This window comes from Fundulus heteroclitus, chromosome 5, assembly GCF_011125445.2.
Source record: "Fundulus heteroclitus isolate FHET01 chromosome 5, MU-UCD_Fhet_4.1, whole genome shotgun sequence".
Taxonomy (NCBI): Eukaryota; Metazoa; Chordata; class Actinopteri; order Cyprinodontiformes; family Fundulidae; genus Fundulus; species Fundulus heteroclitus.
This window is the reverse complement of record NC_046365.1, coordinates 21562121-21578902: the sequence shown is the minus strand read 5'-3', so window position 1 is coordinate 21578902 and position 16782 is coordinate 21562121. Positions and strand designations below refer to the sequence as shown.

Sequence of the window (16782 nt, the reverse complement as noted above, 5' to 3'; positions counted from 1 at the left end):
TTGTGTCCTGTGGTGGAGCCCCAGCATCATATATGAAGTGGATACTGAAAATAACTAACTTGAAACCTTTTTAGTTGCCATTTCTCTCTAAAAGTGGCAACACTATAATATAAAGAGTAAGTTAATAAACGTGAAAAATTAGGTTCACATTTATTGATTTATCATAAAGATTTTTTTCCAAACAAAAGCCAAAAATAAAAATCTTTAAAATATATAGTGACAAAAATGGAAGATGCATTGAGGGAAACATATGTTTAGCATTGAAGCTGATTAAAGATAAAGTTTCTTAAAACAACACCAAATGTGTTATATGTATTTATAATTTACATTTTCAATCATATCTTATCATATCTGGAGAGATTATCAGTGGCCACCATTTGGCCATGCATTTTAAAACTTTCTTGAGAAAGTTTTAAAATCAAATCTAGGAACTATACAGAAATCTAAAAAGATACAGAAACCTCTAAAAGATTAGAGGCAAATCTAACTTTATATATATATAAAAAAAATAAAAAAAAAGCATTGATCCTTTTCCTCAGCTGGAACTTACACAGTTTTAATACCACAAAAGGCGAAAGCCCATATGGAGACTCCGCTCATCATGACTTATCACCCTGGCACCGCAGCGTGTATACCAAAGTGTCCCTAACCTCTCCAGTGAGTCCAGACCTCTCATTTTGGCTCCTAGCCATAGCAGACGGATCGCCAGTGACAGCAGAGACGCGCAGAGACGCGCTCATGGCGCGCGTCACAGTTCCTACGGGAGCGACTCATGAGCTTCATTAGGGGTCCGCAAACTTCCGCCGAAGGAAGGTGGTTCAAGTCAGAATGAAAGAAGTTTGCTTTTGACTTTTCCGAAGACAGCAGCGACGCCAAACTGGACGTACTCTCTGACTGTTTGATCCGGATCGACGTTGTGACAGCGGCTGGCTCTGTTGCTGCGGCGGAAAAATACCACGTAGCTTTTGACGCTCTGTGATGAACGACCACAATGTGGTTTTTGAGTAGAAGTCTTTTGGTGCGCTAAACCTATTTGAATAACTCCAGATTTCCGCTTTTCTTCTTCTTAAGATTCCAGCGCCTGAAACCGGGTCAGTAGCGCTTAAAGAATAGGAAAGAAAAGGTCTGTTTCATTACGATGGACGACATAGACTGAATAGTGTCATTAAAGGGACTTACGTTTCTTTCAAGTTGGTGCAAGGAAACGAGAAGGAGATGACACCCAACCCTTTCTTCCTGTTCCTCATCCTGTCTCTTGGAAGTGAGTTTTTTTCCCGACTCTTTAAATCTCAACAACTTTGCGATGTTAAACATGTTTTCAGATTCCGTTTTACGCTTTTATTCAGTTCTATGGACGAAGGAAGGTAACAGACACTGTCCGTGGTGCTGATGTCCATTTAACAGCACAGATCTCTAGACTGCTTTATCGTCCACGTATCTTTCCACACATACATAAACACACACACGTTCATAAAGCTAAATATACTGCATTAACTTTTTAGGAGTTTTGTTTCTTAAAGGATTGTATTTTAGTGTTAATTTGCACTATAATCCCGAGAATAAGAACATGCGTTTGTTTTTCTGGTCCCCGAAAGACCTTCTGATAACAAATAAAGGACAAACTGTGAGTTAGTTCTTTCAAAAACCTCACCTGAAGTGCCCTTAATAGAGTTGTTAATTAGTAGCATTGTTAATTGGTAGAGTTGTTAATTGGTATACTACAATGAAAAAATATGTTTACTAGATAACATCATCATAGTTTACAACAATTACAACAGCTGCGGTTTAAATATTGAGAACCAAATAAAAATGTGAAATATTTTGTGTTTTATCTTTATCAATTATTTACACATCCTATCTTTTGAATATTTTATAGTTTATTTAGCTAATAATAATAATAATAATAATAGTAATAATAATAATAATAATAATAATAATAATAATAATAATAATAATAATAATAATAGTAATGATAACAAGAAAAAAACAAAACAAAGGCCCACTCATTGTGTGACATACTGGTAAGCATCCAGTTGTTCAATTTTGCGTTTCTTTGTCTTTCTTCATTATTTAGTAAACAACTTTATTCATGTTCTTTTATCCTTTTGGCGACTGCAGCAGGGCGACTGTGGCTTGATGGGTTGAGTAATCGCCTGGCAATCAGAAGGTTCGATTCCAGCTTCCCCTTGCCACATGTCGATGTGCCCTTGGGCAAGGCACTTAACCCCAAATTGCCAATCGAGCTGCGTCTCGGTATATGGGGAGTGTTGGCCTAGTGGTTAGAGCAGCACACTTGCACTCAGAGAAGGATGCAAGTACCCGGTTCGATCTCCAGTGCCTAGACTCTGGCTCCCTTAACCCCAGAACGCTTCCCGGGGCACCGCTCATGGCAGCCCACTTCTCCCCAAGGCTGATGGGTTAAAAGCAGAGAACAAATTTCGTTGTAATGTATGTTTCAATGACAATAAAGATGATATTACTTTTGGGTACCCACATGTTTTCAACCACCAACTAGGGTGCATAGTTGTAAAACTATGAACATTTTCAAGCCTCTTTACAGACATAAACCAATTTGTGGTCAACCCTGCTAACTATGTCTAAAAAGCCTTAGTTTAATTAATCTGTTTTTGGAGTCACATCATTTTACAGTGAAATATGAAAAAAAACCTCTAGCCTTTACTGTGAGTACGTCTATTCACACATTAAGAAGCAAAATCAACTGTAATTTAAAATAAGTGTAATCCCAGGCATTATTTTAATTATTGAGTCACTTTTTTTAAGTTGATCATGGTGGATAGGGATGGTTCATTAATAACTAATGACTTTCTCCTTTTGTATAAATATGAAATGACATAGAGGCACATTTGTTTTGGCCAATAGGCTGTAAGAGCACCCATATATAACATGCCACCATGAACAGCTCAAAGCAATATTCTGCAAAGAACACAGAGTTTCATCCTGAGATAACCATGTCTCCATAACAAGCACCAGATGTTATCTAAATGCCAAATGATTGAGTTAGAGTGATGTCAGAAAAAGAAAAAAACAGTCTCCCCACCATCACAAGTGTAAGCGTGTGGAGTTTACTAAGCTCCACTGTGGATTTAATTGAAATGTTATGGTTTAGTCTGATGAAAGCCTGCCTTTTCAGGAAGAAACAATTCAGGTGTGTCTGGTGTAAAACTAGGAATGAAAAAGTGGAGAAACGGCTCATATCCGCTTTTAGATATTAGCTGTGGGCATGATTGTCATGAATCCTGTTAGCGTGTATGGCATCATGGGCTCATCAGAGGCCTGCAGTAAAAGGTGATTTCTTCTTAAAAATCTGACGGACTCGGCTGTAAATTGAAAATGGAGTGTCAGCAGATCTTTCAACAGGAGAATGATCCAAAATAAAACTTCTTCCATGGCCATCCAGAGCGAAATCCTCAAGGAAACTCATTGAGGGAGCTAAAGAGCCAGAACTTTGGACTTTGGACGGAATAGATTGTACAATGAGGGATGATTAAAGATGTTTTTCTCTCACTGGTCTCCAACCATGTGAAATGTTATACGGAGAGGCTAAGTGCAAAAAAACATTTGTACAAAGTATTAACAGCAGGAGTGCCAACAGCTGTTACTCCAATGATTTAGATAGAAATGAGTATTTCTTAACAAAGGACACCCCCCCCCCCCCCCAAACACACACACAGAATTTATCTGGTGAAATTGAATGTTGTGTAAAATTTGTCTCACCCTCATGCAGAAATGCTTTATTCCATTTACCTGGAAGATTGTGCACTCTAAAAATATTCGAAAGTAAGAGCAGATGGGTTGTGTGAATTATTTACTGAAGGCTACTTTTGTTCCAGCATCCGAGAAAGCCCTATGTCTTTTCTCCAAGAGAACACACTTGAATGCTTCTCTGTTTGAAAAGTGGTGTCTCTGATTTTTTTAACTCTTCTTACCTTACCTTTTTAGCTCTTGTTTTTTTGAGCGTTGGGTTTTTCTTATTTCACCATTAAACTTACTGGACATTTAGCTTTGTCCTCTTAGCCCGAACAATCAGCAAACCCTGGTTAGACATCATTTTAAAAGGATGTGTCAAATACTCTCTGCAAACAAGGTTTTAAATGGTTTCAAAGACATGATGCAACTCAGACGACATCATCACTTTTCTGTGTCATCTAAAGTATTGTTCTCTGTGTTCACACTTCCCTAAAGGCCAGAAGATTTGTGCTGGATTATAGTTATGTGATTATATTTGACACTAGCACTCATTTAAAATGTCATTGTTTTAACAGCAGCTGTGGTAAAATCCACAGATTAAACCAACAATAGCAGCAGCCGTGTAACCTACTCTCACTCTGTCTGTCCATATTGCTCTCAAACACTTGAATGCACATACAGCAGGGTAAAAAGCACTGAACAAAGCCACATCTTTCTCTGTAAATATTCTTCAGCTTTTTGACATGAAATTCACCAGTGATGCCTGTAACGGTCAAGGTAACCTCGAGATACAGGGAAGTCAGAACAGGCGAGCCCATAAATTATGTGTCATAAAGTGAAATAGCACAGGGAATAAGTATTGAACACACTTATTTAAATGTAGTTAGTACTTTGTCTATGGAAATTAGGTCAAAATGACGCCTGATTTTAAATGGGATTCAAGTCATGTGACTGACTAGCGGCTTTCCATGTCTATATATTTGGGATCATCCTCCCCCTACCCCCCCCCCCCCTCACACACACACACACACACACACACACACACACACACACACACACACACACACACACACACACATACACACACACACACACACACACACACACACACACACACTATTGTTTCACCTTTGGATGAAGGCCATCTCTTTAAATCTTTCCATTTATCCTAGCTTTAATTTAAAAAAGCTGGGATAAATGGGAAGGGTGGTGAAAATCCCCCACCATGATGTTCCCACCTCCTAACATCACTGTTAGCATGTGTTTTTGGGATGACAAAGCGCCATTTCACTCCCAAACATGGCCTAAGCGATTAAATCTGTAGAATTGAATTTTGGTCACATCTGATCAGACTGTATTTTCCATTATTTCATTTTCTTGTTTAGATGTTCTGCAGCAAATTGTAAATGTGGCTCAGCATGCTTTTTCCTCAGCAGTGAAGTCTGATGCGGTCTGTGCATAGAGACTGTTGCCTGTAGACTTCATGACTTATTGTTTTAATGTAACAACAGTACCTTCTAACAGCAGAATGCTATAATTATTTTTGACTCTTCAGTTGAACATCTCGCATGGAGTGCCAACAGGTAGGGCTGGTCTATGTTAGAATTATGTTCTGATCTTCCTCTGGATGATGACCAAGACTGTGCACACCATAACATTTATCATTTTAGAAATGGATCTAGAACCAATGCCATCAGTATGTTTTTTTTTTTTTAAAAAGGGTTGGAAAGGTTTTGAGTGAGTTATTTGTTTTTACCCACAATAGGATGCTTCCTGTGCAATAACTTAGCCCATGCAATATCTTTTATAGGCCATTGATTAGGACTAAATTAACTGATAATAGTTTGTGGTGTTCAGGATTGGGATGAAATTCCAACAGTTTATTTTATAATTGAGCCTTTTTACAGGCAGCACCAATAGCAAACCGTTTTTCCTTTGTTCTGTTTAAATAAATTGTAGACCAGTTGTTTCATTTAGTTTTTATGCATTAATTTCCCCCATTTAAACTAAAAACAAATGCCACCCACTCTGACATAAACGTTAAAACGGCAGGGCGCATCTGTAACAAAACATCTGTCCTCTCTGCGTGCAATTTCCCGAAGAAAGGGGAGCAGTTCATGTGGCACAATGAAGCAAGCCATCCATACACTTAATGCCCACTTTGCTTTTGTAAGTTTGCTTGACAATGGAGGCACGATGACGGCAAATGTCACGAGACGAGAAAAAACAAACAAACCCAAAACATTTTGCCTGCAAGTTATTCTCAGCTCCACTTTTACATAACCAATCATCTAAAGATGTGCAAACACAACGCTTCGAGGGGTTGTCCCACAAGATGCATGACTGAATTTCCGTTGGCTCCTTTTTTTCTGATAATCTTCAAAATGGCCCAGCGAGTGACACTCAGAGCAAAAGGGAACCTGCTGTGTAGTCCTTAGACCTTTAGTGTTCACGGCCAGCTTGTAACTAACATGTACATGCTAGGAGTGGGGTCAATTTTCTAATAGCTGATTTAACCAGCAGCCATATTATGAAATGACACAAGCTCAGAGTATGTTTGCTGCCTGTGTTCTTTTGCCCATAGAGAGCAGAGCAGAGAATGCAGAGGAGCGGCTTGTGAACTACCTACTGGGACCAGAGCGCTACAACAAGCTGATCAGACCTGCGGTGAATAAGAGCCAACAGGTCACCATCTCCATACAGGTCTCTCTGTCACAGCTCATCAGCGTGGTGAGTACGCCATATGATCTGCAGTGAAAGCCAAACGTTGGTTTTGGTTGATCAGGTTCTTTACAGGTTTCCATGGTGCACTGAGGACCAACTAAAACATTTTGCAAGTTGCAGTAGTCTTTTTGCTAAACTTATTTATACCCCTTTTACCATTTGTCACTTAAAAAGGACACATTTCAATACATTTGTGTGTGCAAAATTCTGAAATTCAAGGAAAGCAAAAATTATTCAAAGTTTTCTTTTTACAAATTAAAATGAAAAAAATGGTAGTGTAGCCCATTTTATCCTGATACCCCTAAATAAAATCCAGCACAACCAACAGCAAACAGCATAATTTAGACCAGTGAGCACAGCACAGGTTGAACTGTAAAAGAAAAAGGTAAGGGAAGTCCCCTCTACAGTAAGCCATAACACACGAGGAAGCACAGTAAACGTGTTAGCAAAGTTTCTCTGCTCGGGTAAGATAAAAAATTGAACTTTTCAACCCACATTGCTTTGTCTGTGGTGGAAAACTCACACGCTGAACTCATCATACCCACAAATAAAACATGGTGGTGACAGAACCACGTTGTGATGATGTGAGTTAACGGTAAAATAAAGAAAGGTGAATGCAGAACAGTGCCGAAAGTGAATCAGTTAGAGGCTGCAAGGCCTGATCTGTAAAATTTTTTTTTCTACCAATGTGTTTATATTTAAATTAGACATATGATTTTTAGAACAGCGCCACCTGTGTGAAGTAAAGCTAAACTTAGCTTCAGTAGATGCAGACTTTATGACAACTACTGGCGCTGGTCAGTCAGAAACTATAAACTGGGTTTTAATTTGGTGATATGATAGCTGACCCTTTTATACCATGTGACACAAGGCAGCATGGTGAACAAACTGTAGCCGACTGGGTTCAGGTTTTATTTTTGTAATACCCCCTTGGGCTCTGAGCAGACAACTTTCCAGTGTCTCTTATGCCGTCCAGTTTAAATCAGCTGCTCTCACTAAGCCCATCTGACGCTGAGCAATTTGGACCCAGAGAGATTGCTTAATGTCTAATTTTCAGACCGGCACTGACAGTAGCATTATTTTTATGACATAAAATGTAAACGTAACACTGTTAACTGAAATTGCTATGCACAGAGGAAAAGAGTGAAAGTAAACTCTGATATAAACTTGTGTGTGTGTGTGTGAAGGGGATTTGTAAATACCCTAATAAACAACATATATCTCTATCTATCTATCTATCTATCTATCTATCTATCTATCTATCTATCTATCTATCTATCTATCTATCTATCTATCTATCTATCTATCTATCTATCTATCTATCTATCTATCTATCTATCTATCTATCTATCTATCTATCTATCTATCTATCTATCTATCTATCTATCTATCTATCTATCTATCTATCTATCTATCTATCTATCTATCTATCTATATATATATTTAGGCCCAGAAATATTTGGACAGTGACACAAGTTTTGTTATATCAGCTGTTTATGTAAACATATTTGGGATACAATTATATAATCAATTTGGGCTTAAAGTAACCGAACATCTGAAAATCGCGACACTTTCAGACCACTCAGGTTCTCTGGTTTAAGCTTACCCTGCACACCCAGAACCAGAACCAAAAACGGAGATGCAGCATTTAGTTCTTATGTTCCACATATCTGGAACAAACTCCCAGAAAACTGTGAAAGTGCTGAAACCCTGAGATCTTTTAAATCAAGGTTAAAACCTAGTTGCTGAGCGTTGCCTTTGAATGTTTGAATAAAACTATTAACTGAAACCTCATTAGTTTAAGTTTGTAGTCCAACTTTTGCGTAAATGTTTTTATGATACCACTGTGATGTACTTTTCTCTGTTTTCTTTTTGCGTGGTCAGTTCACTTTGAATTGTCCTGTTGCTGAAATGTGCCATATACATAACCTTACCTTGACTTGTTTGGAAAATGCAGCCATGGTTACACTGAATTAACGGGATTTTCTGCAAAACTGCATTCTCCACATAATTTTTACCCCCCCCCCCCAAAAAAGGCAAAGAAACAAAACAATAACCCCAAAACAAAAAAAAAAAACAAAAACAACCCAAAACAAAACGGAAAAATAACAACCAATAAACAATAGTGTACATATGTTGTAAATGTGCAGACATTTCTACTGTGCAGTCTAATGTCTCTGTGAAAAGAGTCGCAGATGAAGTGACAGCTTGGAGTTGCCACTGGGTGGGAACAAGTGTGAGTCTGCTTGCCCGTCTCCTTGAGTCTTCGCAGTCATACGTGACTGACTCGTCGAGGGCAAGCAGCTACAGCCCATTGGTTTTTGTACAGGGTACAAACTCAACCCAGAATGAGAACATTGGGAAATATAATACAGAAATTGTAGGTATGCTTTATTTATTTGGATGTCTTAAGTTTTTGTAAAACTGTGTGAAACATCGATGGCCCATCTGGGCTGTGACACACGATTTATATTTTATTTTGAAGCACCTACCAACTTTGCTCATCCAGAGACTGAACATTCTGCTTGTTTTTATTTTCCTTTTCTGCAAATAGCTAAGTCAGGTTGAATGGGGAGCATCTGTGAGGAGTGGGTTTCAAGTCTCGCTACAGATTCTAAACAGGATTTTGGTTTGGACTTAGACTGGGGCATTCTGAATCCTGTGTATGCCTTGAACAAAAGTACCCCCACTGGAGCTTGTTGTCCTGCTGGAAGGAGAAGCTTCACCCCAGTTCCAAATCTTCTGAAGCTTCTAACAAGTTTTCTGCCAGGGCTGGCTTGTATTTGGCTCCGTGTTTCCACCCATGAACTCTGACTTTCACTGTTGAAGAAAAAGTATACTGACAACATGATGCTGCCACCATGTTTCACATTTGTGATGATGTGTAAGGCTTCTTCTACAAAGTATATAGTTTAGCTTTGCTCTAATCTGACCAAAGCACCTTCCTTCGTGTTTATTGTTTCCCTTACAAGTACAGTGCTAGCAACATTAAATAAAATTTTTTTTTGAGCAAGTCACATAAGTATCTTTGTGGTAAATCATAGATTGATATTTTTTTTCTGAGCTTTTTCATTCAATAATGGTCCAAGAAAACCGGCTCAGAAGACGTTTACCCCAGCGATGTTTTCAATATTTATTCTAGTCGACCACCAATCACTCCCTTTGAAATAGTCAGCGCTTTTTGTTAAAGTTTGGCACCTCTTTGTACATAATCTATGATTTTGGAAATAAGAAGACCACAAAACATTTCATTTAATACCCTTTAATTCAAGACATTTCTAAAGCATTACTGTAACAGTCTGTTTAACCAAACCAAACATTATTCAGGTTAGCAAGGAGGAAACGCAATATACATGTCATGAGTTATTAGTTTCTGTCTGTGATCAAGTAAACACATTTATTGTCATATTGTTAAATAACTCTAAATTACACTGTTTGAACCGTTAAGAAAGATGGTATTATGGCATCAGAAGGTTTGCAAAGTTGTTCTCTGATGGGTTGAACTTTCATGTATTTAGCTAAAAAGCACTTAAGGTTTACCAAATAGATCAAAATTTATTGCAGAAATACTCGTCAAAGTTTGTAATGAATTATTGTTTTATTTTATGTATTTTTTGCAGAATGAGAGGGAGCAGATAATGACCACCAATGTGTGGCTGTCTCAGGTACCCAGGCAGCCTTTCTCTAGTGCTCAGTAATAATCTAATTCATGTGTTTTTGGTTTGCTGATAACGCAGTCGCTCTTTCCGTAGGAATGGAATGACTACAGACTGAGATGGGACCCAGACAAATACGAAGGCATCAAAAAACTGCGAATACCCTCAAAACTGATCTGGCTTCCTGACATAGTCCTGTACAATAAGTGAGTTGGTGCAATACATCGCACTCAAACTGTAAACTCATAAAACAAGAGGATTTTGTTTACATTTACTGCGGAATGCTTTTGACAAATCTTTTGGCATATTACAGTGCTGACGGAGTGTATGAAGTTTCCTTCTACTGCAACGCTGTGGTCTCCAACACGGGCGACATCGTCTGGCTGCCCCCTGCCATCTACAAGTCCGCCTGCTCCATCGAGGTGCAGAACTTTCCTTTCGACCAACAGAACTGCACCCTCAAGTTTCGCTCCTGGACGTACGACTACACGGAGCTGGACCTCATCCTCACCAGCGACTTCGCCAGCCGGGACGACTTCACCCCGAGCGGAGAGTGGGACATTGTCTCTCTCCCCGCACGCAAAAATGAGGACCCCGGTGACATCACCTACCTGGACATCACTTATGATTTTGTCATCAAGAGGAAGCCTCTGTTTTATACCATTAATCTCATCATCCCATGCGTGCTGATCACTTCGTTGGCCATCCTGGTGTTCTACTTGCCGTCGGACTGCAGGGAGAAGATGACGCTGTGTATCTCGGTGCTGCTGGCCCTCACCGTGTTCCTGCTGCTAATATCAAAGATAGTGCCGCCCACCTCTCTGGCAGTACCGCTCATAGGTTTGTGAAGTTCCCTTTTGCTTTGCAGAAGGAGGGAAATATTGGACGGCAAGCCCAGAAGGGCTTGAAAAACCTTCAAGCTGGAAAAGGTCTTTGAATTGCTGATAACAGAAAACCAAAGTATCACCTGGTATTTTATTAAATATTTCTGTTAAATTAAACATGTTAAAATTTCTGTTTTTAACAGCATTAGCTTTAGTAAAGAGAAGCAGTCCAAATCTATATTTAGGGGATCTTAACTCCAGACTAAATCTGCACCACAACATTAAAAACCGTTCAGTACATGGATTGGACCTTTCATGTACTTTAGATGCTCCCTCCGAGGAGAGCCCCTCGGAGGGAGCATCTAAAGTGCAGTTTAATTCCAAACTGTCAGAGTTCCCTGACTATTTTCAGCAAAAAAACAAACTTCATTGTCAAGAACCAGATAGTTAATTGTCAAAATGGCTGGATACCTGGATCCTGGGTGTGGCATAGAGTAGCATGACAACGTATCCACAGTGCCATTCCATCCTCACCTGGATGGAATGGTCAAAACCTTTTGAATTCCTCCAGTCAGAGATTAGCCTTTGTGAATATCATTCTTGATAGTGAAAAACCTTTACTCTACAAAGTAGATCTACCTTTGTCTTACATTTTCTTTCTCTTTTCCTGAATATTTTCAAGGTAAATACTTGATGTTCACCATGGTGCTGGTTACATTCTCGACTGTCAGCACAGCCTGCGTCCTCAATGTGCACCACCGCTCCCCGTCTACCCACTTCATGCCAGACTGGGTCAAGCAGCTCTTTTTGGTTCGCCTCGCCACCTTCCTCCTCATGAGACGCCCGGACTCTTCCAATATCCGCAACAAACTCCGCCGGAAGCTCACCAGCAGTAACCCCGTGGGTCGAGGCAGTTCCCACCGCAGCGCAGGCAGGAAGCAGCACTCCGACGCCAGACTCGGTGGAATCCCAGCGGACTGCAACTCTTTCTACGTCGACGAGGACTCGTCGTTCAGCTGTTGCTGGAGGCTGGGCGGCGCCCGGGATTCTCCAGACTTCGGGAGGCCTACGGCAGCGCAGTTGGATGCGGAGCTGGAAGAAGCGGTGGATGGAGTGAAATACATCACTGAGCACATGAAGATGGAAGACAGCAACGAAGGGGTGAGGAGATGAAGTTTAAAAAGAAGGTAGAAAATGATGAATAAAGGGAGATATAATGAAAAACTAAATGAGAAGGCGACTTTAATGAACGAGGGGCTGAGAAAAAATTAAATGAAAAAGCAGATTATGGAGATGGTTGATGTATTAGATCTAACAGAGGAAATTATGGAACATGGCACGTCTTTAATCATAGTGTTTACAGTTCCTTGCAAACGTATTCCTCCTTCTGTAACCCACATAGAAACCACAAACGAATGTATTTTATTGGGATTATACAGGCTGCCACGACAAAATGTTGTGTTTTACCGTAAAAGTGGAAGGAAAATGGTTGTAGTTTGAGAAGTGATTTTTAAAAAATATAAAACTATGAAAATGGTACCTGGAATTTTACTTTGCCTCTTTTTTCTTGGGCACCCCTAAATAAAACCCATTGCAACCTCTTACCTTCAGAAGTCCCCAAAGCAGTTAACAGAGCCCAGCCGTATGGGATTTAATCATATTAAAAACACAGACGTTCTTTGACGCCTCTCAGAGGTTTGTTGGAGACCATCAGTGGACAAACATCACGAAGAGCAAAGAACACCGCAGGCAGGTCAGGACTAAAGTTAGACGAAAGTTTAAAACAGTGTTAGTTTGTAAATCCAAACTGAAAGCTTTGTTTTGTCCTAGAACGTACAACGTAGCCAATAAGCATGTTTTAACTTATGAGGAGCTGCTAAAATCCACAGCTCAGGTGGGAGAATATGTTTAAAGGGTAACTATTGGCTGCACACACAGTAAGAAAAAAATGAAGTAGTAAACTATTTTGCAAACCAGAATGGGCAAACACTCAGTACCTGTGCAAACGCTGAGAACTTTGCTGCTGTAGTTGCAGAATGAGGGGGGCTGGGTACTTGTAACAAAATGTGGAAAGGTTCAGAGGGCATCAATTGTTAAACACTGAAATGTTATTATTTTCGGTCTCCTGGCAATCATTTATTTTCATTTGGAACAGTCAGAATGATTAAGTAGCAAATAAAAATAGACATTTAAGCACTGTCACATCTAAGCTGATCTACCTGTGAGCTAACACTAAACCCTTAACATGTAGCCTTGGGTTTTTAAACTTTCTTTTCAGCTCGCATGTTTTCCAGCCATAATTGCTCATGACAGATTTTCTTTTTTTTTACCAAGCCTGTTGGTATCAGTTGTTGCAGTTAAAAATATTTGCTAAAAGACCTGAAATCCTTAATAACATCAGCTGCTGAAATTATCTGCAGGTTTCTCTGTTCTTCTCACTTTTAGAAGATTCTCCAAAAAAGCATTGACTGTTTAGGGCAAGCATTTTAAAGTCATGTTAAAAATAGAGGAACCATTGGTGCAAAAAGAAAAAAAAAGTGGTTTCAGGGTGATTGGTTTATAGGTCATAGTTTATCAGCAAAGGAACCCATCAGAACTTTTCAAGTTTCTGGTTTGGTTCCCAGATCATCGAGGACTGGAAATATGTGGCCATGGTGATAGATCGCCTCTTTCTCTGGATCTTCATCCTGGTCTGTGTGGTGGGAACTCTTGGACTCTTCATGCAGCCCCTCTTCCAGAGCTACAACACACCAACAGCTGACGACACCGAGTAAGTCTGCAAAACTGACTTTAAAATAGACCCTGGCATAATTGTTACCCAACAAATGCTCCCAATAAAAGGACATAAAATAACAGAACGGATTACCGGTCAATCAATATTGTGCAAGATCAGACTCGGCCCTAGTTTGATTAGGATTTCTTTTCCCCCACTCATTTCCAAATTTGATTTATTTCAGATAATCTTCATGGTACATGCGGGCGGTGATATGAAGTATTGGAAAGAAGTGGAAAGGAGTTGCAAAGTTGCACATGAATGTACCTTTTGACATGTGTTTTTTCTAATTCTGCATAAATATTTCTTCCATTCCATCTTCAGTGTCTGACCAAAGTATTGATACTGTCCCCCCCTTAAGCCTTTTCATAGTTTGTTATGTTCCAAAAACAATATTTATTGTGTTTTGTTGAAATTTGATCTGATAGATCAACCAAAAGTAGCACAAAATTTGGATGTAGAACCGTAGCTTTCAAAACATTGTTGCAAATAAAATATCTGCTTATTTAGTTTTTTACGTAACAGTGGCAAGAAGAAAACTATTGAAAAAATATAAAAGTAAGTTTTATGGAATAATTGCCACAAATCATGGTTTTTGTGCAACAGACAGTAAAAATGTGCTGCGCTCAAATGAGACGAAATGTAACTTTTTAGCCTATCTGCCAAGCACAGTGTGTGGAGGACATAATGGTCATGGTGAAACATAATGGTGGCAGTATCATGCTGTGGGAATGCTTTTCTTCAGTGTATAGAAATGTTTTGCTTAGTAGAATGTCTGTAAAATCTTCTGTGCTGAAATGTGCAAAGCTGGAATAATCATACCGCAAAGGACCTGCTGTACCAGCTGTAACTACAGTGCATGACTGCTTTAAACAGTATTCACAGTTCATCTATCTATCTATCTATCTATCTATCTATCTATCTATCTATCTATCTATCTATCTATCTATCTATCTATCTATCTATCTATCTATCTATCTATCTATCTATCTATCTATCTATCTATCTATCTATCTATCTATCTATCTATCTATCTATCTATCTATCTATCTATCTATCTATCTATCTATCTATCTATCTATCTATCTATCTATCTATCTATTATTTATATATAATTTTTTAAGGAGTGCTGTCTGGCAGTGTGGCATTAAGAATTGCTGTCTTAATTTCAGTAATGCATTCATCTTGTTGTCTTTTTCTTTTTCTAGATATGGAGATTTCTAGGATTTCTAGGAAGAGAAAACGGTCAATTAGGCATCTTTTTCTCCAAGGCCTGAGAAGCTGAACCCTTGTCTAGTAGCAGACGGCTGCTGGTCTCATCTGATGTACATTCAACCAAATCTGGGCAGCCAGCCACACTTGTTGAATTTGCAACTTTGGACTTTAAAGCAGACCAATTTGGACAATGATCTGACTCCCCACTCATCTAAGTGGCATGACAGATTTCAAACTTTTTGTCAAAATGATAAAGACAACAGATGGAGCACAAAAAAAAACAGCTTCACAGAGAGAGTTTTGATATTTTGGAACCACTGTGAAACTTCAGACTGGGTCAAGGCTTCATAGACTCAGTACAACAAAGACACACTGGTGTCTTTAAAATGAGACTCATACGAGATCATCTAGGATAATTTAAGCCTATCGTTTATGGTGATATGACACAATGGATAACCTCTCTACACACTTTGTTCAAACCAAGATTTCATTGTCACAAAACTGGAACATTTTGTCTTGTTCACCTTTCCTGCTTCATAAAATTATTATTGCACCATCATCTCGTCTCTATTTCTGCTTCAGAGGTTAGTGCTTCATTTCCACCTTCCATCTCCCGAACGGCATTGAAAACCTAATGCTCCGTCCTGCTTTGGGTGGCTTTCTATCTCTGGGGTTCTCTCCGTTGCAGAGTTATTTATTTATTTGTCTTTTGTTTTCTTTTTGACATGTCACGTCAGAAAACTTGTCAGAGAAACTCAGAAAGAATCTAGGAAAACTTCCCAGAAAGACTAAATCACAAAAAGTGATGTAAAGGCAGTGAAAGAGTGATTTTTGAAGCAGTGGCTCTCCAAAGTGCTGAAATCCTTGTTAAAATGCCATTTTGTTTGTGATATTAGACCATTTGAAAGGTTTCACTCACTTTTCACAAGACACACAGTATATGTTGTTAGGTTTTAACTGAAAAGAAAGCTATTTTGAACTAGACAAAAAAAGAAGGTTCTTGATATAATTGCAGAAGTGAATGCACGTTTAAACTAATAATTTGTTGAAGCAACTTTTGATTTAATCTTACCATCAAATCAAATCATACATTCATACCCTCTGAGTCCGATGACCAAGTTATAAAGCTCAGCTGGTGGCATTCAGGATTCAAGATTCAAGTATCTTTGTTTTCAGGATGTCAGGATTGTTCTGACATTTGCTTATTTGGATGCTTTTGGCTAAATACATTATCTGCAAACGGATTACAAATGATAAAATGTATATAATTGTACAAAGGTGTCTGTCAGAAAAAGATATTTTTCTAGGTTTTTACGGCTGGTTTCTTTTCTCAAAGTAGATTGACTTTTGAAAGAGTGGGGAAGACATGTGGTAAAGGACCTTCGGCCAGAATCAAACCCGGGTCAGCCGCGCCAAGGCCTCCGTATACGGGTCATGCTCACTACCGCTGCACCATCGGAGCACGCCGCAGAAAAAGCTTTGAAAGGTTTAATGTTTTTGTTTCCAAAATCTTGCATTTAAATGGGTTGATTCACTCCTTAGATCCACTGCGCATGCAAATACATACCTTGAAAAAAACATGATGTCACACTTTTAAAAGTACGTTGAATTAAAAGCTGTGGTTCCAAAACGTTTCTTCTTTATATTCATGGACAGGTTCTGGTTAAAGTGGAAAAAAAAAAAAAAGAACAAAATGACAGGTCCCTGATAACTACGAAACACAAACATGACAGATTTTCTTTTTGGCAAGGTTTAGGGTTAATTAATAATCCCCGTTTGTGAAAGATACTCCATCCAAACATCCTGTGACAAATGCAAATTCTTTTAATCTTCACATTGTAGAGCGGGTTTTGATATCGGCTCAGATTTTGCAGGGGTTAAA

At 38.9% G+C, this 16782-nt stretch overlaps 1 protein-coding gene across 2 annotated transcripts; it reads left to right on the top strand.

The window, feature by feature from the left end:
* Positions 1-702: 702 nt before the first annotated feature.
* Positions 703-15164, top strand: LOC105931432 (neuronal acetylcholine receptor subunit beta-2). 2 transcript variants are annotated; one of them, XM_021320267.2, is made up of 9 exons: positions 703-1091; positions 1192-1261; positions 6293-6438; positions 10053-10097; positions 10185-10294; positions 10402-10928; positions 11595-12073; positions 13537-13682; positions 14894-15164. In XM_021320267.2, the coding sequence occupies exons 2-9, from the start codon at positions 1216-1218 to the stop codon at positions 14907-14909; spliced, it is 1515 nt and encodes a 504-aa protein (XP_021175942.2). In that variant the 5' UTR covers positions 703-1091; positions 1192-1215; the 3' UTR covers positions 14910-15164. The 2 variants fall into 2 exon arrangements, with proteins under 2 accessions (XP_021175942.2, XP_012725564.2); XM_012870110.3 differs by having other exon boundaries at positions 703-1261.
* Positions 15165-16782: the final 1618 nt, after the last annotated feature.

Excerpts from the sequence above, each read along its gene's own strand:
- LOC105931432 (XM_021320267.2), top strand. The coding sequence starts at position 1,216 with ATGACACCCAACCCTTTCTTCCTGTTCCTCATCCTGTCTCTTGGAA. Across the intron at positions 6,439-10,052 it reads TGTCACAGCTCATCAGCGTG|AATGAGAGGGAGCAGATAAT; the intron begins GTGAGTACGCCA and ends TATTTTTTGCAG. Across the intron at positions 10,295-10,401 it reads GACATAGTCCTGTACAATAA|TGCTGACGGAGTGTATGAAG; the intron begins GTGAGTTGGTGC and ends GGCATATTACAG.